The sequence below is a fragment of the Pygocentrus nattereri genome, chromosome 13, assembly GCF_015220715.1.
Source record: "Pygocentrus nattereri isolate fPygNat1 chromosome 13, fPygNat1.pri, whole genome shotgun sequence".
NCBI lineage: Eukaryota > Metazoa > Chordata > Actinopteri > Characiformes > Serrasalmidae > Pygocentrus > Pygocentrus nattereri.
In genome coordinates, this window is record NC_051223.1 from 27328536 (window position 1) to 27350859 (window position 22324).

Here is a 22324-nt window from a genome sequence, read left to right on the forward strand (position 1 = left end):
AGCACATGGCATGGTGAATTAACCCCTTTTACCTCTTAGGGTTATTATTCTGATATTAGTCTTATTATTCAGTGTCTATTATTAATTGTTTGGTAAATACTATAAAACTAATATGACTAGTTGAACTGATATTAAATGGGCCTGCATAGAGTTTAAATGGTTAAACTAAAAATACTGAAATGTACAAATGGATCCAAATACAAAGAAACATAAAACATAACATAAAAGTAACAACAACAAAAAAAAGGTAAAACAAACATACAAACTCTCAACATGTAGCAGAAGCATATGAAAGTATTACTAAGTGCACTCTGTTCGGGCACACGCTTCTCACTTACCAGTTTGTATATCTCCAGGGCAGTGCGGGCATCTTCAGGCTCCAGAGAGGTGAGTGATCTCTGGAGTGACTGACCCTGAGCCTGGCACCATCCATCCTATAACAAAAACAGTGTTCAAAGCAACAAGCAGTTATACATGAGCGAGTAATCTCTGATCCAAATGGCAGAATTCAATTACCCTTCATTACAAATGATAATGAATCTGAACTCTTGCACTGATTTACACAATTCTGACTATAGAGTACTCATATATGGGACAATAGATCCAAACAATGTACCTTCAGAACTGTGTTGGCATATTGAGAGAAAGGGTAGTTGTCAATATCACGGGGTAGGGAGAGGTTGTGCTCTGCTTTCACCTGTGGTGGAGCTACTTCTGTGACGCCTGACCCCTGTGGACGCCCTGTTAGGGATCAAGATTAAAAGTACATCAACAAATAAACACACCTGAATGACAAGCATCAATTCTAAAACAGAGCTTCTGCTGTTACCTGCTGCACTTCGCAATCTGGCTGACAGTTCAGCCGGAATCTCTAACATTCCCACATCCTAAAACACAGATAGTAATGACAATCCATCATAACACCCAAACAGATACATTATTCAGTTTTTATCTTTAAGCTTATTTCTTCATTGTAAAGATTGTCAGTATTTTCTACAGTAATGTATTGTTTTCATGAAAGTATGATACTATAAATATATCATTATATCACATCCTATGTTGAATTTTTTAAAAACAATTACAGTTCAGCATTGTACACTGTGTTGTATGGCTATTGTAATATTACTGCAACAAACAGTATCATCAGCGTTTCAATTGTTTTTCAGTTTTGCATGATTTAAATGTAAAAGAGCTGAGCTGCAGTAATATCTGTGAACCAAACTATACTGTAAAACTCACTGCACATCTTAATGAAATAATTAAGTTAACACAACTTAAACACTATAGAAAGTTGGAATAACTTAATCTGAAAAATTCAAATGAACTCAAAAATGGATTGTTGAGATAGTAACAGTCATTTTGAGTTTTTTCAGCATATTTTGAGTTAAGGTTACTTTATTTAAATGTATTTTATTCACTATTTTTATTTAACTTGACTTTACAAGCAAATACACATCCAATAATGGGTTGTTTTTAAAGACTTGAACATTTAGTGTGGCTTAATGTGATAGACAGCATAAATGTTTATATTTAAATGATTTGGACTTTTGTGCTTTTTTTCATAATTTTATTTAGATGATTTCAGACTCAAAGACTCCATCAAATGTGATCTTTGGGTTTAATAAACTTACTGCAATTTAGTTTAGGCTTCTCAGCTTTACTTGATAAATGTCAATGCAACCTTCTTTAGAAAAACTCACAACTTTCCTATCCGCTCTTAGTACCATATATTTACATATTGGGCATGTCTCTTCACCACCTGTGTGTTGTCATTCTACTCAGTCTACCTTCGCTTGTGTAAACTACATTTATAAACTTTTGTGATTCAAATTGATCAGTACTGATTAAAAATCAATGTTGAGAGAGCCGAGTTATCAAGTTCATTAATTTTTATTTTGTGTCATATATTTTGTAAGAATCTGAATACCACTGGTACAACAATGCTAGTTTCAGCTAGTTATAGGATTCACTTTTTAGGGGTTGTGTAGTGTCATGTTAATGCCAAGCTAATGGTGGTTTACATTCACTTGCCCACCCAGTTTAATACAATACAGATCAAGCTTAAATACTGACCTTTTGGAGCACGTAAGATACTGCACTTAATGGCATTTTGAATATTAATAGTTCTTTCAGTGAATCCTTTAATAAATACTTGAATTTTAAGTGAGTATTGTACTATGAGTATTTTCAAAAAATTACATTTTGATTTATTTCGTTTATTTAAACAATTAATATTTTTGTTAGGATTTTTGAGTCTTTCAAAAGGATTTAACAGCTATTTTAAAACTGCAGTTTTAACTCTAATTTTCCAATATTACTGATTACAGTAATATACTTGCATGATTGTTGAGCACTGCTATTCCCTTCAACACACATTACAGTACAAGTGTGGTAAATATTAATTACAGCAAGTTTGCTATCAAATTTAAATTTACAGTAATTTTTACAGTAATTTTTAAAATAGCTAATTAAAACTAGTGATCTGTTTTACAGTATTAGTATAGTAACTACTAAGACATGTTTACAGACTGCTATGAAACAAATATGTAAGTTTTATTTATAAAAATAGAAAGTTAAATTGTGGGTCTACATTCAGGGCTCAAAGCTAAAGCCAGAGATGAAAAGAGTGAAAGAGTGAAATCATACCATCCCTGAACAGGTAGACTGGGTTCTGGCCGTGTGTTTCACTCTGGTTCTCTCGTCGTGCTCCTGTAACATCAAAGCAACTGTACAATCAGCATTCACTGTCTTTGTAATGAACACAATATCCTTTTATTCTCGTTCGTTTTGCTCTTGCAAAAGCCTGCTTTGTCAATTTCCTTCTTTTCCTCCTACCTGTGCACTCCTCTGTGCAGTACAGAGCAGTACTATTCTTAGCAGCAGTGCTTCTTTTATATCCCAGGAACACCCTCTCCTCCTTTGCCCCACCCCAAACATCAAAGTCACATGGAACGAGTCCACAATTAAACCATAATCAAGTCATATGAAATTCAAGTCACTTATCATTGGCTATGATTAGTGTTCGCCACTTTTTCTTTGTTTTTATTATTCATGTTTCCTTAAGATGAGGAAAAGGCACCATACTTATCACTACACTAAATCCATCATATTTAAAAAAGGAAATTTAAAAGTACTGGAGAGGAGAGTTCTTAAATGTAAATCCTCGGGCCTTTTAGAAAAATGACTCAGATTTGTCCATCAGATCAAGAAAATTTAACCAACTTCTCTGGAAAATAAGAAACAACATCCACTATCCATGTCCCTCCTACAGCTGGACATAGTCTAACCTGAAATTAAACAATGACAAGAAACAGGGAAGTGATCCAAAAAGAAATAGAAAAAACTGCTTGTTGCTGTTTTTCAGACCCTGGTTTTACACACTGCTCCATTAGAAAAAGAGTAAAAGTGGTTGGGAATGGTAACAGTGGGATTATATGCTAAATATCATTTTACATGTAAAGGTTCAATTGTGCTACACTTGCTCTGACACCTTTCTCAAGTATTCTTCCACTCTCTTTATTGCTGTCTCAATATCTTAGCATTCTGTTTTGTGTTATTTGATTAAAGATAATATAAGCTCTGAAAGTAATGAAACAGAACATACCTAAGGCAGTGCTGAGACACAAGAAGTAGTCAAAGGCAGTCAGAAAGGAGTTCTTAGGAGACGCTGACACAGATGCATAATTCCTCTTTGAAAGTAAGGGTTTGAAGTCCAAACAGGGCAGGAGGGAGACAAGGTGTGTGCTTAGAGAGAGAGAGAGAGAGAGAGAGAGAGAGAGAGAGAGAGAGAGAGAAAGAGAGAGAGAGAGAAAAGATAAAAGGGCAGATAGGAAAGAAGAAGAATTTACCTTAGCTCTAATAATTCTGATGACGCCGTGAACAGAAGACTAGTGAGTGCTTACTGTTTGGAATGGAAAACTTGCTTTATGCATAACATTTTTTGTTTTGTTTGACATAATTCTGGGTCTCTTTTCTTAAGAAGAATCTTAAGACTTTTCTTGTTAGACCTGTTTTTATGAATTCATTTTGCTTTATTTTGGAAACTGGATCTTTTAAGAAGAATCTTAAGAATTTTCATTTAAACTGCGTTTTATGATTTCTGTTTAAAATCGTAAAAATGCTCTTATGAATTTCATTTTATTTTTCTGTAAAGCACATTGAGTTGACGTTGTCATGAAATAATAATAATAATAATAATAATAATTATTATTATTATTACAGATGTTGTTGTTGTTTAGAATGTTTGGGAAATGAAAACAGGCCCAAAGAGATAAATATTACATCAAAACACAAGCAATATGTAATGTTTCCTCAGATTTATTGAGTCACATAATTAGCAGTAAGTATTGATTTAAAATTTTTAAATTGCTTATATATCTGGCTGGATTTCTGTCAGCTTTTACATCTCGAACTCACTGTAGCTAATTCATAGCAAACATTTATTGTATTTTCTGTAAGAAACTGTATTAGCAACTATGATGCCATCTTGGCATAAACAGAATTTAAATATCTTGTAAATGCATTAAAAATGCCTTATTACTTCTTACAATTTTATAAAAGAGAAGAACACAAAAGAGACTGTTGCTTCTAGAGAATAAAGATATCACAGAATATCACACATCTAAAGTTGGTCTTGGTCAGATTACTTTATGAATCCTTTTCAAAAAGGAAGTTGACTGAAAGTGTGTGGTTAGTGATGTAAGTTCATCCTTTGACCCGACACGTAACTACACATACGTATATTTCTGTGGTTGATCTGGAAGAGGACGCCTCCAGCAACTGAATCTGACTAAGTTCAGTGCAATAGTGAAAGGAGGGTGAGGTTGGAATTTATGACATTATCTGAGCAATAAACTGGTGCTGGTTGCCAGGCAATGAGGAGTGTGTATGTGAGACAACATCCAATAATAACCATCTCTGTGACATATGGCATATTTGACAGAGAGACAGATAGACAGAGAGAGAGAAAGAGAGAGAGAGAGAATTAGAGAGAGAGAGAGAGAGAGGGAGAGTATGTATCATAAGCTTACCCTCCAATGCCGTTTCTTGATGGTGTTCCTGGTAATCATCATAGTTGCCCAGAACTGTGTGAAGGAGTTCTTTAGTTTCTTAAAATACTTCCTGCAAATAAAAGAGACCAGTATAACTCCTTTAACTGACCATAAGTTTTCTTTTAATTTATTTTCTTCATGGCTTCAGCATTTTCCCTTTTCTCTCTTTTACATTTGTGCATTCCAAGGCATCATGTGCATAATGTTGTAGGTTGGCAGAACAGAATGAAAGCAAACTCATTAATCGCTAATGAATCAAAAGCGAAAACTACATGTGGAATGCTCAGAGTTCAATAAAACTTAAGACAGGCTCCTTGTCAGTGCCATACAGGGTGGTCTGAACTCAGAAACTGCTCATGAGATTTTTACCCAAAATAATCTCTAGAGTTCTGTGGAGGGAAACACCTTGATGTTGAGAGAGATTAGAGGAGAATGGCCAGACTTGTTTGAGCTGACAGGAAAGCTACAGTAACTCATATAATCACTCTTTACAAATGCAGATCAAAAAAGCATCTCTGCACACACAACACATCCAATTTTGTGGTGGATGGACTACAACAGCAGTAGATCACATTGAGTTCCACCCCTGTCAGCAAAGAACAGGTATCTGAGGCCACAGTGGACACTGTCTCAATGAAACTGGACTGCTGAAGATTGTAAAAAGGTCACCAAACATATTTGCAGTAATCACATAATGCAATCAAGTCAACATTGACCAGAGTCAGAAGATCTTATTATCTTAAAGAATGTTTAGAGCATTTTCTTAAGTCCAAAACAAAAAAAATGGACTGTTCTGAGAGCAAAGGGACTGCGAAGCCCTACAAACCAAAGGTCTTTCCACCCAACGGCCAAGCAACACCTCTGCATGGTTATGTGCAGCCACCTTTTCATATCTGTCCATTTGAATGGGGCGAGACCCATAAACCCGAAACTACAACAATTTCAAAAGGATATTTGAAATCACTGGCTTAAATAATTTGCGCAGTTTTGCTAAAATAATGTTTTGTTCTGGCTACCGCATGTGTGCATGTCTAAACTGGGGAAGGTTTTTATTACCTTTGGCTTAACCAACAAGCTGACTGGCTCTTTTTATTGAAGGGTGTTACCTCTGCCTTAAACAGACACCATGTTGAGCAAGCAGCGAACTGTCTTTCAGTGTTATTAGCTAAGTGGCCAGTAAGTGCATGTTCATTTGTGAAATAGTAAAGATGTAGATGTTAAATAATAGTAAAACCTTTCACAAAACTCTGATTATAGATTTGCTTTGATGATATGTGTAATGATTTCAGAGAATGTCATGCACTTACTGTATCCATCAATCTGATGGATGTAGGTTAAAATGCCCTTATTCCAAGTGCATGAAGCTTACACAGTTGCACAAGTCATTCACAATGAACAATTTTGTCTCAATTTTCTTTTTCAGTTTTCTTGTCTGTCCTGCTCTAAAACACCACTCCACACCAGCTGCCCTCTTGAATCTGACCTGGCCTGATGACCCCTAATATGGGACTGGATGACGATGGCTTTCTGTTTGAAGAAGCGAAAGTTGCGTCGGCAGATAAAGCCACGAATGTTCCTCTGAATGGTGATGGCAGCCCAAGTCTGAGTGCTGCTCCATTTCTCCTCCACCAGCTGGTACAGAGACTCCTTCATAAAAACCTGAGAGAATTTATGGTGTGTTTGTAACAGTGTAGACAATGTGGCTATCACACACACGCGCACACACACACACACACACACACACACACACACACACACACACACACACACACACACACATCTTCTAAGCCACTTCTCCCTCAGGGTCGCGGGGATGTGGCTATCATTTATTATAAAATATATTTAATCATCAGATTTGTGATTCAGTTGCAGCAGAAATCTTCCATTTTACTGTACCTTAGTCCGTCCTAATTGGTACTGACCATCTTCAGCACCAATAACCTCAAGCAAGGAAACCACCTGTTCTTTATCAGAGAGCTGTGTAGGCCGTTGTGTTAGCAAGACACCATATCTATCACCAGAAAAAAGTGGGAAACAAGTAAAGGTAGAGAGGTAAACAGCAGTAAAGCAGGAGAGGAGATAAAAGAGATGATTGCTTAACAAATGGCAATTGATTAGCATGTATGCTAGGATCATGTTTTTAAAATTCAAATTAGCTTCTCTAAATTATGCACCTTTCCATGAAATACTTGAAAGTGATGCGAATAGGAAATCCCTCCTTTCTAATATAAATAGTCTCTAGGATTCCTCCATGTCTCAACTGTGTAGTGATGTAATCCACATCAAATAGTCCAGGGAGCTAAACAAAACAACAAACAGCACCAAGTACTAATGAAGACCTAGAAATAACAGCATATTGTCACTATAAAGTTAAAAACTCATAACTTAAAGCTGCACTCTGTAAGTTTTGGGGATTTGAATACCTCTCTAGTGGACATATGTAATTGTACACCAAGTGCAAAGAACGTTTTGTAATGTCAGTTGTGCTTTGGACAAAATGATGATTGTGATCGTGTTGAAAGAGTATTCAAAGAGAGTCAAATCTTATTGAAGGTGTTTGCGAGGATCTACAATGATCTACTACTGTCATCATTCCTTTATCAGTATAATGTTAATTTTGTATTTAAGACCTATACATTGAGCTGAGCTTTCTGTTTGAGACTGTGTGTGTGATATTAACATGTAAAGATGTATGACATGGTCTGTAAAACTCCCATCCCTGACTTTTAAATTACCATTTCAGGCTTTAAAGAGTTACTTGGACACACACACACACACACACACACACACACGCACACGCACACGCACACACACACACACACACACACACACACCATCTAAACTGCTTATCCTTCTGGGTCACGGTGGGATGCTGGAGCCTATCCCAGCTGTCACTGGGAGGAAGGCCGGATAGCAACAGACATCATATATTAAAATGTGTTTTCCTCCTGACTCAATAATACTACTTCTTTTTTGTTAACAAAGATCTTACATAGTGCAGCTTTATTTTTTTTACACCAATTAAAAATGTTAGTTACGTGAATATTTTATGGCAAATAGGCCAAAAAAATGGGCTTACATTATTTCATTATGTCAACAACAATATCCCTTTATAGACATCATGGCAGAATGAATGACGCACTTTTAATGCAGCATAGCTCAGAGCTTACCTTGACATAGTTTGGCTTAAAACATCGGATAAATGTGGTTTTACACCTGAAAGAAAAGCAGAAGGAACAGATTATGTACATTTGAAAATAGAAGCCCAAGCCAAGCTTTGGAATAGAATGCATCTGACTGAAGAACTAAAAGTACATGTACAACACAAGCAACTGAAAACAAAGGCAATGAGGTTCTGGAGACCTCTCTAGCCGTGTGATGAGCTCAGTGAGTGACTGCTGAAAGTGGGCAGCTACAGTAGAGGCCTGGTACCGGTAGCCTTTCCCTCTGAAGCCCAAGTCTCTCTGCTGGAGGTAGCGCTCCTGTACCTTACGGAACAAACCTGATACCATCTGCACACACCATGAACACAAGCAAACACTTATTATCTCAGTTCATCAGCAGCATTTCCATTCAAAGCTATCACAGATCATATTTAGTATGCAGAAGCAAAACTCAGAGTCTGTTGGGTTGACTACCTGCAATCTACTGCGTGCAAAGAGCTCTAATACCTCTGGACGAAACTGGTCATGGTTTTTGTTAAGAAAGTTGTGAACCTATTGGGAGAAATACATTCACAACACTGAAGTGAACTGAATATTTAAAGATAAAACATATCTTTACCACATTCTTTAGATTTCATAGCATTTACATAACACTAACACAATGACAGTAATGTGGTGAATTAATATGAAAAGTTTATATGAATAAACTGACATATATTGTACTAAAGCTGCTTGCCTGGTAGGTGACAGCTCCTGCATAGTGATACACAGTAAAGACAGGCAGAGGAATCTTGGGCTTGGCGTAGTAGGGGCTGTTTCCTTGGTGATAATGACATTTCTGCAGGAACGTGTGGTCTGTAGCCTGAGACAGAGAGGGAGTGGAACAAGTGATAAAGTCTAAGGCATACAAAAAGACAAGCAGAAAACTCAGTCTGAATGTGATATTCTTTACTCTCCAGTTTTGTTATGTGTCTTAGTTTGTACTCTTTTCAGTGTGTAGGACTGAGTATCACACATTTTACTCCTGTCAAGGTCATCAGACACAAACTAGAAAACTATTCATATTAAATAATAAAATAAATAATAAGGCCAGGAGTTTGTGCATACCTGCGGAAGGCAGGTTTGGTCATCGAGGATACGAAGGATGCCATGTGGTCGTGCAGAGATGAGTTCCAGACAGGGGTGGAAATTCTGTAGGGTCACGGGATACCACTGAATCTGCTCAGAGTTGTATTCCTCCTAGAATACATACAGCCAACATCAAAACACACACACACACACACACACACACACACACACACACACATAGACTATGTAATAAACTGTTGAGTTACATCAGGTGGTTGTGCTATTACAGTGTTGTAATAAAGCCATAGAACCCCCTGTCTTATACAGTCTGTAAGGTAACACACAATGCACACATGCTAACCTGCTCTTGTGACACCAGGGCTTTGTTCACAAATTGCTGGAGCTGCTCATTTGCAAAATTGATGCACAGCTGCTCAAAACTGTTCACACCCAGGTCCTGTAATAAAATGTCTGTTAAACATCTGATTCATACATTGCAGCCAGAATTTCAAATATAACTTATCACAGCCTTTACAGAGATGGGTGGTGATAAACTGAAGTAGATAAAAGGGGCTTGAGATAAGCGACTTGCTGTGTTGTAGAGCTTTGGTTCTCTAATCAGTTCTCTAAACTGAGTTTAGTTTAAGCTAGATCAGGAGTGATACAGTATAGTATAACTAAACTCCAGGCCAGGTGATCTCCAGGAGCAAGGATGTTCTCCCCAGCAGAACAAAATATAATGTCTAACCTCAAACCCGTAAATGTCCACAATGCCAACAGTGCTGTCCATCTCTGTGGGAATCAGCCACTCATTGATGCGTTCAAACAGCCAATCAAAGAGCACAGCGTACAGGGCTTTGGCAATGGCATCCCTGAGGCACAATGGACAACATATTATATGTACAAAACACAGATATGCATTGTCACAAAGCATTTTGCCAGAAAAAATAGCTTTTGTTTCTATATCTTGCTCTTGTGCAGTGTCTCACCTGGATTCAATGGCACTTTCCACAGAAAGGGGGCAGTAGATTCTATCATAAGTTGTTTCCTATAGAAAGAGACAATAACACAAATGTTTCTTTTGATTCGTCCAGGAGCATTTGCATTTGAAAACATCAATGCTTGCGTGTCAGCATATAACTGTGTCTATGATGCTCACTGTGACTCGGTGTGTAATAACAGTCTGTAGGGCTTCAGCTGACACCTGTAATAAGTTACCCACTCTCCGAGCTTCAGCCTCACTAAAAATCCTTGCCACCTCAAATGACTCACTCTGGAAATGTTACACATACACACCCATACATACAGACACACAGACACACACACACACATACAACTTAACTTTTTTAACCTCTTATTCTCCAGGGTTTATTTTGGTTTTACATCTGAATTTACATGACTAAATCAGTAACTGCATGAAATAAATGTGAATTTTAAATTTTTTCATTCATTTTTTTTGTAAACGCTCCCCTCAAATTAACAGAAAATATGTTTTATAATCATACACATATTGCTATATGCTTACAATTTACTGCTGAAAGCCAAAAATCTTAGACACTCTTTGTATTATTTTATAAATATAATTTTTACAGATTATATCACAGAGGAGACACCATCTGTTTATAGTTTATAGCCCAGATTTGTAGAAAAATGGGTCGACTAGCAAAGTTTATTCTTTTTTCTATTTCCTTTTCTCAGTAAGGGCTTCTTGACTGCTCCACACCCTTTCAGACTCAGACTAGCACTGAGTTGTCTTATCAGTAGAAGAAGGCACAGAAACACTTGAAGATTTTTTTTAAATCCAGATTTGGAAACTCTTGTTCTTCCTGCATATTTTCATTTCCACTCCCTTACACAAGAGGATTATCATATGCTATTGTATGTTACTTAACAAACCTCATATGAGCTGAAGCAGATGTTGCCTAGCTGTAGAATAGATGACAGAATGGCCCAAATGGTGCCTATCTGATCTGCATGCAAGCCAATTGTCTCAAGACAGTGCACAAGAAGCAAAAAATCCTGCTTGTCGTGCTTTCCTTGCAGCTCACAGGCACCACCCTTTGTCATCCATAAACAAAGAAAAAAGATCAAAGTAATAAAATAAATATGTATACACACACACAGTATACATACTTGTAAGAGGCAGGTATATGTACTAGAGGGTCACAGTAAGACCATAATAAAACCTGGTTGAGATAGTAGTAAGTCTCAGCTCCCTGCAGATACAGATCCTGCTTGTCCCATTGATTCATCCCAGCCAGCAACTCATAAAAAACATGATAGTTCCTTTCTTCATTGGCCTGTAGGAAGAAGAAGACTTATTTTGGATTCAATACAGCATACCTATACCATATTCATAACATTATACAGCATGATCATTAGGTTATAAAATTTGAATGCTTTGTAGAAGTAGAACAAATGTACCTGGAAAACAACTCGTGATTTCTCAAGGAGATATTTTGACAGCGAAGTCCCAACAACAACACCTCTGACAAAAAGTTAAAAGAATTGAATCATGCACATTTCATTAATGTTCATGGGTATTTAGAGCTACAATGCAAAACATATTAAAAAGGTCACTGCCGTACTTACTGCCGTATGTGTATGTGTAGGTATTTGCCAAAACGGCTAGAGTTGTTGTTGAGTATAGTTTTGGCATTACCAAAGCTCTCTAATATAGGTAAGACATCCATTGGCTAAGAAAAAAAAAGACAACAGAGATCTAAGACATTTTTCAGCCCATCTCTTCTCAAGAACAGAATGGAAAACTATAGAAATGTACATTTGATTTATTCACAGTACCTGACGGATGTTGTCATTTCTACCCTGATACATGGAGCTCAGGTAGTGGACAATAAGTTTGGCTGCTTCAGTCTTTCCTGATCCACTCTGGCCACTGTAAAGAGAATTTATACTTAATAAGGCACATGACACACTATATAGACAAAAGTACTGGGACATACCTCTTAATTGTTGAATTCAGGTGTTTCTGCTAATTAAGCATAAACAAACATTGGCGATAGAATGGGTCATACTGATGAGCTCAGTGGTTTTAAACATGGCACTGTCACAGAATGCTACCTCTGCCACAAGTCAGTTTGTGAAATTTTTGTCCTGCTAGACCTGCCCCTGTCAACAGTAAGTGCTATTATTGCGAAATGGAAGGCCCTAGGAGCAACAACAGCTTAGCCACGAGGCAGTAGACCACCCAAGTCAATCAATCTGATGGACTGGGTTTGGCGAATGCCAGGAGCATGTTACCTGCCTGACTGCATTGTGCCAAGTGTAAAATTTGGTGGAGGACAGATAAGATGCTATGGTGCTGTTTTTCAGTGGTTGACCTAGGCCTCTTAGTTCTATTGAAGGGAAATCCTAATGTTTCAGCAGACGAAGGCCAATTTTGGACAACTGTATGCTTCCAACTGTCGGAACAGTCTGGGGGACATTTTCTGTTCCAGCATGACTGTGACCCAGTGCACAAAGTAAGGTCCATAAACGTGTGACTGGGTGAGTTTGGTGTGGAAGAACTTGACTGACCCTCACAGAGCCCTGACCTGAACCCCATCAAACACCTTTCGGATGAACTAGAACAGAGACTGCGATCTAGACCCTCTCGTTCACCTTTAATGTTTGATCTCACAAATGATCTTCTGGATGAATGGTCAAAAATTTCCTCAGACACACGTATTAATGTTTCCTTACTGTTGGATGTTGGTAAAATAGGAATCTCTCACCTTATGACTATGCATTGCTCTTGGGTGGAGTTTTGGGACTGGCAAAAGGCAGCATCCGCGGTGGCGTAAACATGGCTAGAGATAGTATTCAGCAAAAGTCAAACATATTATCACAGCCAGCCATCCGTAAAGTGGACAGCAAAGGGACACACTGTGACTACTTACGGTGGGTTATTGTGTTTCTCTTTGCCTTGGTACTGCTGTCTCAGTTCCTCTGTGTAGATATTCAGAGGCTTAAAGGGATTGACTGACAACAGCATATTGCCAATATACGTCTGTTGTGATCAGTAAAACAAAAAAGAACAAAGTGAAAATATAAGACAGGTAAGTGTTTCAAAAACCTCAGGTTAGATTACGCAAGTTGTGAGGACACTGCTTTGGAAAAAGAGAGGCTATTGACACAGTTTAGACATGGAAAAACTACACCAGAGCGAGGTCATGTAGCTTATTGTTGTGGAAAGCTAATGCATACGTAAATGGAATCCCGATGAAACCGTTTCTTCAGGTTCAGCAGCACTGAACTCTCACTCACTTCTCTGCAAACACAAATGGGTATAGTTAACGAGCTTAGGCGTACAAATTCATTATACATTTTCAGTTTATTAAAAGTAAATAAGCTTTGTAGAGAAATATTCATACAAGTTCAAATTTATTCCAAATTTTAAGTCTTTACTATAAAAATGTAACATTCTCTTGACCTCATGTATGCTACATAGCCCTGACATAATTCTGCCATGAATATGTTGTGGCAGATGTCATATGGTGTCATGAGCTGTCATGATGGACTACATCCAGTAATTTATAACAATGTCATATTTCCATTATCAGTAATTGTTATAATGTGATAATGTTTGATGTCACAATGGCTAAGTAGAGTACACAGCAAAAAATTAGCGTGTGACATAAACTGTCATGACATCAAACATTAAGGCATCTGCCATGATAACTGTCACTAATGATAACATGGCTGCTAAATTACTGAACAAAATCATGACAGAATTTGATAATTGCCTCGCACTGCTGTCAAAACAAAAGCTTTTATCTCCAAAATGAATGCTGCCCTTTACATTGCGAGTAAATTGCATGATGAATGAACCAAAAGAAATGGCTTGAAATTACTTGGAAACAGTCAGGTTCCATTGACTTACATTAAATGTAAAGTATGATTTTTCCTTCTCTAGCAAAATTCTCATTTTGTAGATGCAAGGTTTTGTTCCGACAGCAGTGCATGACTTGTTCATGGCATAGTTACATGAGTTTTATGTAGCAAGGTTCCAGTAAAGTGTGACCGAAATGTACAACGTACAGTGTTTATAAAAAAATATATTTTTCAATGCACCATTTGCAGTACAATGAAATCTTACATACATTCATTCTCTGATATAGTAAAATAGTAAAAAAACCTTCAGGTGAAAGGGTTGTTGTAACTCACTGCAATTGTGACAAGTCCTCCACTTCATCCACCTCCACTGCCTGGCTACTTCCTGGCATGAGAACCTGGAGTAGAGAGTGGTGAACAGTAGATTTCTGTGAGATATGTGGATAATATCAGCTCATACTCACCATGACCTTGCAGCAGCACAACAGCAAACAAGCACAGCAGGTATGGCACACACACACTCTGTTGTACGGTATAGTATGAGCTGTCTCAGCAAACTACAGAGAAACACTGTAGTTTCCATGCATGCAACACTAGCCAGTGTGATAACATCACTGATAAAGAGCAAATGTATTGAAGTTGAACACAGAGCTCATTAACTGAAGATAAGCTACTTATAACCAAACACAGGTGCTTTTTATACCTGAGAGCTGTTGAGTCTGTCCTCCAACATATTTTGAGTAGGATCCTCTGATTCCCATGGGCCCCTGCCATTGTGGATGGGAATTTTTTGAGCATGTTCATCATCTTGGTACACAGTCCACTTTGTGAGCTTCTCTATGGTTTGATGTGGCAGAAGATTTTCATTGCGAAGCCAGTCCTGAGGATCACCACTCATTTGGTGATTCTGAGCCCAGTGGAGATCCATATTTGAAGGGAAAACATCCTCACCCATAAGTTCAGCCACTTCTCTGTCTGCTTCCTCTTCATAAAATGATGGCCCCAAACCTTCTCTTCGTAGCTCAGCTTCTGCAGAGAGGACTGCTTGGTTTCCCTCATTCCGCTCCCCATTCCTGCTTTGCCCAAAACTTCCACCACCTCCTAGAAGAGGCTTGGCCAGTTTAGTAAGATTGACATGTGAGCCCCCAAGTTTTCCCTTTGCTGCTTGCAAGACACTGGCACTATCTTTGCTGTTTAATGTTGGTGTTTTGTCCTGTCTTCTTTCCAACACTTGTTCTACAGAGTTGCCATTCCTCTCTGGTTGACTGGTAGTGTTGGTCTTTTTAACAGACTTCAGCAGACTGAAGTCTGGCTTCACTGGAAGCACCAGACGAGCACCAGGTTTTGGCGGTTTACGCTCTGGAGAGGCATCACTGCCAGTACTAGTGCCATCAGAAGCAACAGCAGTGTCTTTGGCCTTGCCAACTTTGTTCATTCTGGGGAAGACAATAGCATATTTGGCATCACCTGAGTTGGCTTTTTCTTCTGGATCTTGTGGAGGTGAACAAGCTTCATCAGATACATTTCCCAGGCCTTCAGCAGAGTCATCCTGGGTATTTGCTGCCTCTTCTGTCTTTAAATCTTCTCTGGAACCCTTATTAGACTTTAAAGCGCTGCCAGCCATCTTCATTGCCATCCTGTGGCGAAGAAGACTCTTCTTGGACTTTGTTCTGCAATCTTTCTTCTTCAGGACCAAAGCAGGCAGCCAATTTGTAATTCCAATCGCTTGTGTGACCGCAGATAGCTTTCTTCGAACACTGATGTTCCTGGGCATCTTCTTTTGAATCCAGCCAGAGACACGGCGCAAGGTATTCATTCCCCTCTTGCGTGCTAGCAAACGTTCGGTTGGCTTTAAAGTTGCTGCTTCTTCAGTCTCGGTTGTTTCTGTGGCAGTTTCTTCATTATCTTTCTTCTTCTTTGCCTTGGATCTCAGAGACGCAATCCTTACTTTTCCTAGGGTCAGTCTTACATTCTCAGACTGAATGTTTATTTTTTGTTTATCTACAGTTTCTTCATTTGTTTCATCGACTGATTGCTCTTCCTTAGATGTTATTTTATTTCCATCATTTTTACCTTTCCCTTTCATTGTAAATAACATCCGAGGCTGTTTCCTGAGCAATGTTTTGGAACCTTTGGATGGAGCCACTGCCTTCTCTTCCTTCTGGATCTCTTCTTTCTTATTCATTGCCTTTGTTTTGCCAGCCAGCTGCAGGATCTGAGACTTTCCCTTCACTGCATCAGTCTTACTGAGAGTCATCCTTTTTATCAGAGCTTCATCTGAAGGTACTGAGTCTTCCTTAGGCTTCTCTGCAGGAGTAGGCTCTTTCTTACGTAGTATCTTAGATTTCAGCATCTCTCCCTGACTTTGGAGTGATGTAATGTCAAGCTTTTTGGATGGAACAACAGTTTCCTCCCGCTTGTCTTCAGTATCGTTGATCACCTCTTGAGATTCTACTTCTTCCTCACTACTGATGGGCTCCTCCTTAGGCTTATCTTTGACTTTGTCTTCTGAAGATTCATCTATATCCTTCACCTCTTTCCCTGTTTTGATCTCTGTGTCTGATATTTCTTCCTCACTGCTCACTTTACTTGCCTCTGTCTCCGCAGTCTCTTCCACATATTCTGACTCCTCCTCTTTCTCTTCTTCACTAGACACATCACTCTGTTGTTCAGACTTCTCTTTTTCAGTCTCAGATTCATCCTCTTCTGAGTCCACTATCCTAGCACCTCGTCTTTTAGCACATTTCTCAAGCGTTTTGCTGGTTGTTTTGGCTGGGGACGCTTTTGAACTATATTTGCTATTGACAGCCTTACCTTTGCCTGCCTTCCCTGTGACTCCATTATTAGTCTCCTTAGAAGGTAATGATTTGCCATTTTGTTGTCTCCCTCTTCTTATTCTTTTCAGAGCTTTTTCTTCATCTTCAACCTCCTCGGCTTGGTCTATCTTTCCATTTTCATTCTCATCTTTTTTGGCCTTCCCTTTACTGACTACATCTGCTTTTTTAGCTTTCTCTTCACCACCCTTGCCTTTTCTTCGCCCAGTCCTGTTCTCAGTAACGTCTTGAGAAATTTTGGACCCTGCCTTCCTTGCTTTTGTAATTTGAACTTCCTTTTCATTCTTGTTTTCTTCCACTTTCTGTTTACCCCCTCTTCCCTTTCTTGGTGATTTAGCAGGAGACATAATGTAGAATTAAATTTGCATGATTTGTTCTCTTCTTCAGTTTTCCAGATGCCAGGACATTTCTTTTATAACCTGCAGATTTGTACATATTTGTGAGACATCAAAACTTTTAAACATGTAACCATGACTATCTTTGTTAATACGTACAGTTTACAGTGTCTTTCCTTTAACCTTTATGTGTTGAAATAGTGAACTGAAGCAGTAAAGAGACCCATACTAGGAGGTGGACAAGATCATGTGTCATGTCTGTCATCTAAAGTGAAAGGTGTGCCTGACCTAATGGTCATCATTAGTACTGGGTTTCAGTCATTTAGCTCAGGATCCTGCATATAAAACTGCTTGGGTAAAAGCAGTCATCAAAAAACATTACTTGATGCAGTTAGATGCCTATGATACATTGTATGCTAAGATTCCATATGCATATACATAAAATCCTTTACAATAAAAAGGGCTGTTTTCATTACCTTAAAATACAAAAACATCTACTTTGTGATAAACCTCAAATCAAATTCTGTTTACATTGTAAATTCACATTGATCCCTAACAGAGTGACTTATGTCAGTGTGGTACTGAAATACTTACTTGTATTCTTAGTTGCACCGGAGGCGTGGCAGGGGTCTTTCTGCTTGTCCTGAGCTGCTGGTATCACTGACACACATCAAGGATTGAACTCGCTTTGGGACACAAACACCTATGCAGTTTCTCCAAAACTGATGCGAGTATACAAGTACGCACGCTCGAGGGGTCCTGTTAATAATTCATGTTTGCACGGCAGCCCATATAGTTATACACCCATTCATATCGGCAGCTGGTGAACAGACACTGGAAAGGTGAGAGGCAGTGCTGAAGGAGTGACAAAAGGTGGTGATACATGAGAGAGGGAGTCATAGGGACAGACATGTTGAGAAAAATTCCGTTAGTGAATCTCTAAAGATCTATATAAGGTCCTCTCTTATAATGCATTTTTTCTATGAAGTTACAGGCAGAGAGTCTTGAAGAGCAACTTAAAGTAATAGAGAGGATCATCAGCAAGCTGGCAGCTTCAAATAAGTGCAAAGGTAATTTTATCTGAACAAGAGTCTGTGAAATGACTGCATTACTTGGTGACTATAGAACCAAGATGGAAATCACTGCTGAATAAAAGTTTTGAGTGTATTACTATTTATTACAACAAGTATCGCTTCAGTTTAATATTTATACAGCTACACGCTTTGAGCAAAAATGGTTCTATGTTTTACCAAAACCAGGTTATTTGACTTATAATAATAGCAGAGCTCTTTGTTATTGTATAAAGCCATTTTAAAGCAGTTCTTTAAGGAACAACCTACAACAGGTTTTCTATCATAGAGAAGAACCATGTAACTGAGCAAAGAACCATTTATGTATGTAGCAATAGGTGAGGCTTAGAGTGCAAATACAAAAATTTTTTAAATGATGAAAAGGGCCAAAGTTAAAAAAAATTCAAGCTAAAGGATTTTACAAGGGCCTATGATTTTAACAGAAGATTTCAGCTTATGTTTTTCTGAGAAAATATATGTCGGTCCAATAACCTTATGCTCTTGAATTCAAAACTATAAATACAAACAAATTACATTTTAAATGGCTATATGCAGTATGACTATCTATCTATATATATATATATATATATTAGCCTATTTTGTGAATCACTTTTGAATAAAGTTCACATTCTGAAACATCTGAATACATATCTGTGTGCTTTATAATGACAGAGTATATTATAATTTAGAGTAACTGTTTAGAGTCAGTGTTCCAAGACTGCTTACTTTGGTATTTGTTTTTGTATTAATTTGTACAATGTGCAATGTACAATGGTCCAATGAACATATATGTTCTCAAATTAATAACATGTGCTAAATTCTTAACAAAAACAAACATAAAACAGTGGCAATATGTAACTACATGTTTGTTTTTAAAAGGCTAATTTAGTATCTGAAAATGATGTCTGATTAATGATTGATCACCCTTTATTGAATACTGAACAACTGAAACTTTGTTGTAACAAGCGGGAAATGGTGAGCTAGGACACTGTCCAGAACTCTTGTGCTCAATAATTCAGTGGATGTGGTCTACATCCCTTCAAAAAAGCCACTGTTTGGAAGGCAGTTCTAACTAACATATAAAACAGCAGCATTAAATAATATTTCATAACTCATGTATTACAAGTTCCTGATCAATGGTCATTCTCATTTCCTTGGTTGACAATTAGAAAAAAGGCAGATTATGGAGTCAGATGTCAGCAAAGTGTTTGTGCATAGCCAATTACAGAACAAAGTGATGTTCAATAATAGATTATGTAACTCTTAGTCATGCATGTATGATAACTGACCCTAGAACCACTCTTTGCACAGGGAATTTTCTAAACCTGAAACTTCCTGACAGGCTGTACCACAGACTATAAGCGGCACACTCTGAAAATACAGTTCAGACATTAATAAGTTGCCTCTCAGGGCATTCGACAGTTTACTTCCATTATTATTTGGCCAGTTACAATACATACTTTCCAGATGAGGCTGTCCATGATTTTGCAATCCCATGACACAATTTGTATTACTCTTAAAGGTCAGTTTCTTGCCTGTCATGAAGGTCACTGAACCTCTTTGGTTCATTATATATAGGCTGTGCTACTGTATGTTTTTATTTATTTTCTCCATAGGCCTCCGTTTTCTCCATTTTATACTGTCATATTTCACTAAGTAAGCTATTATGTTATTTGCTCACAGAGTCATGTACTCTATTACAGCCCAAGATATTGCTTTATAACACAGCAAAAGAGAGAACATATTAAATGTGCTTTCCTTCAGAACAGTTCCACTAGCCTATCTAAGTAGGATACATAATCTATAGGCTCTGGAAAGAAGGTTTCAGAGAGGATATTGTAACAACAACAGAGAAATGAATTTCATTAGCCTATACAATTTACATCTCTAAAACAGCAATTACTGCACAGTTGCTTTGGACATGAACATATCAACAAGTCACCATCTTGAAGACAATTACCATAAAGATAAACTTTTTATCCTTTTATTCCTACATAAAGATAACAGCACAGTGAAACAGTGCACTGTTTTTCACACCTGCTCATTGAATCAGTTCAAACATGTGCATGTATGAAACCTACTGAGAAAACCAGAATCACCTACAGAATGATGTGTAAAGGCAGCCTGACATCAGTTGGTTCCTTCTCATTAATATAAGATATACAACTCACTACATATATGGTATATAGGTAGTCTTACACTGCATTCATGTTATTTTCCATCAAGAGGTGTATCCCATACAGTGCTTTATCTCTGTAATTACTGACACCTGGATAGAGGCCAGCTTGGAACAAGTCATTTCCAGCATCATTAAAACGCTGGGCAAAGTTTAGCTCTCAGTTTATACAGGGTCAGAAATAACTTTTTCTCATTTTCTTCCAGGCGTTTAGCACTCTGTGATAAAGTTCTCAGTCAGCTGAGAGGTGGGGGGCTACAAGCTTCTAAATACAGAAAATAACTTTTGCCAGCAGTAGGAACACATGGACCTGTTGGTGAAACCTATACTGTAGAGTTTAGTTTCAATCTGCATCTAACATTCTGCTGCCCTGTTTAGTGGTGTTGCAGAATGTGTTTGGAACCTCTGGTATGTCAAAATAGTACACCACCATAAGCAGCACATTTGTTAATTTAGAATGCATTGTACAGTAGTATGTGGTGTTAAAGGCAGCCTTAAACTCTACAGGAAGGTACTGTAGATCTCACAAGGGCCAAGATTCAAATCCCTGTCCTGGAAGAAATGCCACTACTGTACCAAAAGAGTCCTTGGATAAGACACAGAATACAATATAGGCCTACCATTGTAAGTTCTGTGGATAAAAGTATCTGCTTAAATCCATTCATGTCAGCAACGTCAGGCAAGACCTGACAGCAGGAATATCTGACACTGTTTGCAGACAGTGATTGTGACTGAAGCTGGCTCTTGACACCTTACTCCTGTTTGAAAAGAACTGCACTGGCTGCCTTTTTCTTTTAGGATAGATTTTAAAGGTCTGCTACTAGTTTTTACAGTTTGAAATGACCTTAAAGCACCCAGACATCACAGAATGTCTGTCTGTTTATGTTCCAGCATGTGATCTTAAATCTGCAGATACTGGCCTTCTGCAAATACCCTCTGTAAAATACAGAAAACATGGAGTGGAACTGAATTCCACCTTTTATTAGACAGTCAAGCTCAGTGCTCACTTTTAAGAAACATTTAAATATGTGTCTCTTTAACTTAGCATTTAATTAAAACTTTGCGTCTCTTGGCATCTATCTATTTAATTTGATCTGTCATTGTCTTACATGATTTTAAAACACAAATCATGATTTCTGTTACTGTTTAGCTTTGTCACCTGTTTGTAAAGCACACTGAGATGCCACTAGCATGAAAAGTGTCATAAAAAGAAGGATTATTTTTATTATTGTATGGTTCAGCAAATAATTATTCCTTCTATCTTTAACAAAATATTCAAAGATTCAAAGATTCAAGATCCAAGAGTTTTATTGTCATATGCACAGCAGAACAGGCAGTTACACTGTACAATGCTTACTATGTTCACTGTACAATTCTTACTTTGCTGTTCTTCCATTCACCAAATATAATCTTAATATAATCTTAGAAGAAAATAGAAAATACTAGAAAATATAATACTAAATAACACTAAAAACAATAGTAAAAAAGTTTTATGTGCAAAGTTGAAAGAAAAATTGAAGTTACATGTGCATATGTACAAGTACGTAGAGCAGCTGTTCATAAAGTGCATGTTGCAAGTAACAGATGTAAACAGCGGTATTCTGTGCAGTAACAGATGTAAACAGCAGTGGTCTGTGCAGTAACAGATGTAAACAGCAGTGGTCTGTGCAGTAACAGATGTAAACAGCAGTGTTCTGTGCAGTAACAGATGTAAACAGCAGTGTTCTGTGCAGTAACAGATGTAAACAGCAGTGGTCTGTGCAGTAACAGATGTAAACAGCAGTGGTCTGTGC

At 37.8% G+C, this 22324-nt stretch overlaps 1 protein-coding gene across 1 annotated transcript in view; it reads right to left on the bottom strand.

Moving 5' to 3' along the window:
- myo15b (myosin XVB) overlaps positions 1–15075 on the bottom strand; it is a 34790-nt gene extending 19715 nt beyond the window's left edge. Inside the window, exons 1-27 of the mRNA XM_037543972.1 lie at positions 14820–15075; positions 14450–14514; positions 13490–13553; positions 13183–13292; positions 13018–13092; positions 12086–12179; positions 11876–11979; positions 11708–11771; positions 11470–11583; positions 11180–11341; positions 10443–10556; positions 10273–10331; positions 10032–10155; positions 9645–9740; positions 9323–9454; positions 8952–9077; positions 8690–8767; positions 8415–8563; positions 8222–8267; positions 7226–7350; positions 6948–7062; positions 6535–6710; positions 5031–5121; positions 2647–2709; positions 830–887; positions 617–741; positions 339–434 (exon numbers count right to left, since the gene is read on the bottom strand). Coding sequence (XP_037399869.1) covers positions 339–434; positions 617–741; positions 830–887; positions 2647–2709; positions 5031–5121; positions 6535–6710; positions 6948–7062; positions 7226–7350; positions 8222–8267; positions 8415–8563; positions 8690–8767; positions 8952–9077; positions 9323–9454; positions 9645–9740; positions 10032–10155; positions 10273–10331; positions 10443–10556; positions 11180–11341; positions 11470–11583; positions 11708–11771; positions 11876–11979; positions 12086–12179; positions 13018–13092; positions 13183–13292; positions 13490–13553; positions 14450–14514; positions 14820–15071 — 2877 coding nt within the window. The 5' untranslated portion in view covers positions 15072–15075. The remainder of the gene's footprint in view (positions 1–338; positions 435–616; positions 742–829; positions 888–2646; positions 2710–5030; positions 5122–6534; positions 6711–6947; positions 7063–7225; positions 7351–8221; positions 8268–8414; positions 8564–8689; positions 8768–8951; positions 9078–9322; positions 9455–9644; positions 9741–10031; positions 10156–10272; positions 10332–10442; positions 10557–11179; positions 11342–11469; positions 11584–11707; positions 11772–11875; positions 11980–12085; positions 12180–13017; positions 13093–13182; positions 13293–13489; positions 13554–14449; positions 14515–14819) is intronic.
- Between the last annotated feature and the right edge of the window lie 7249 nt (positions 15076–22324).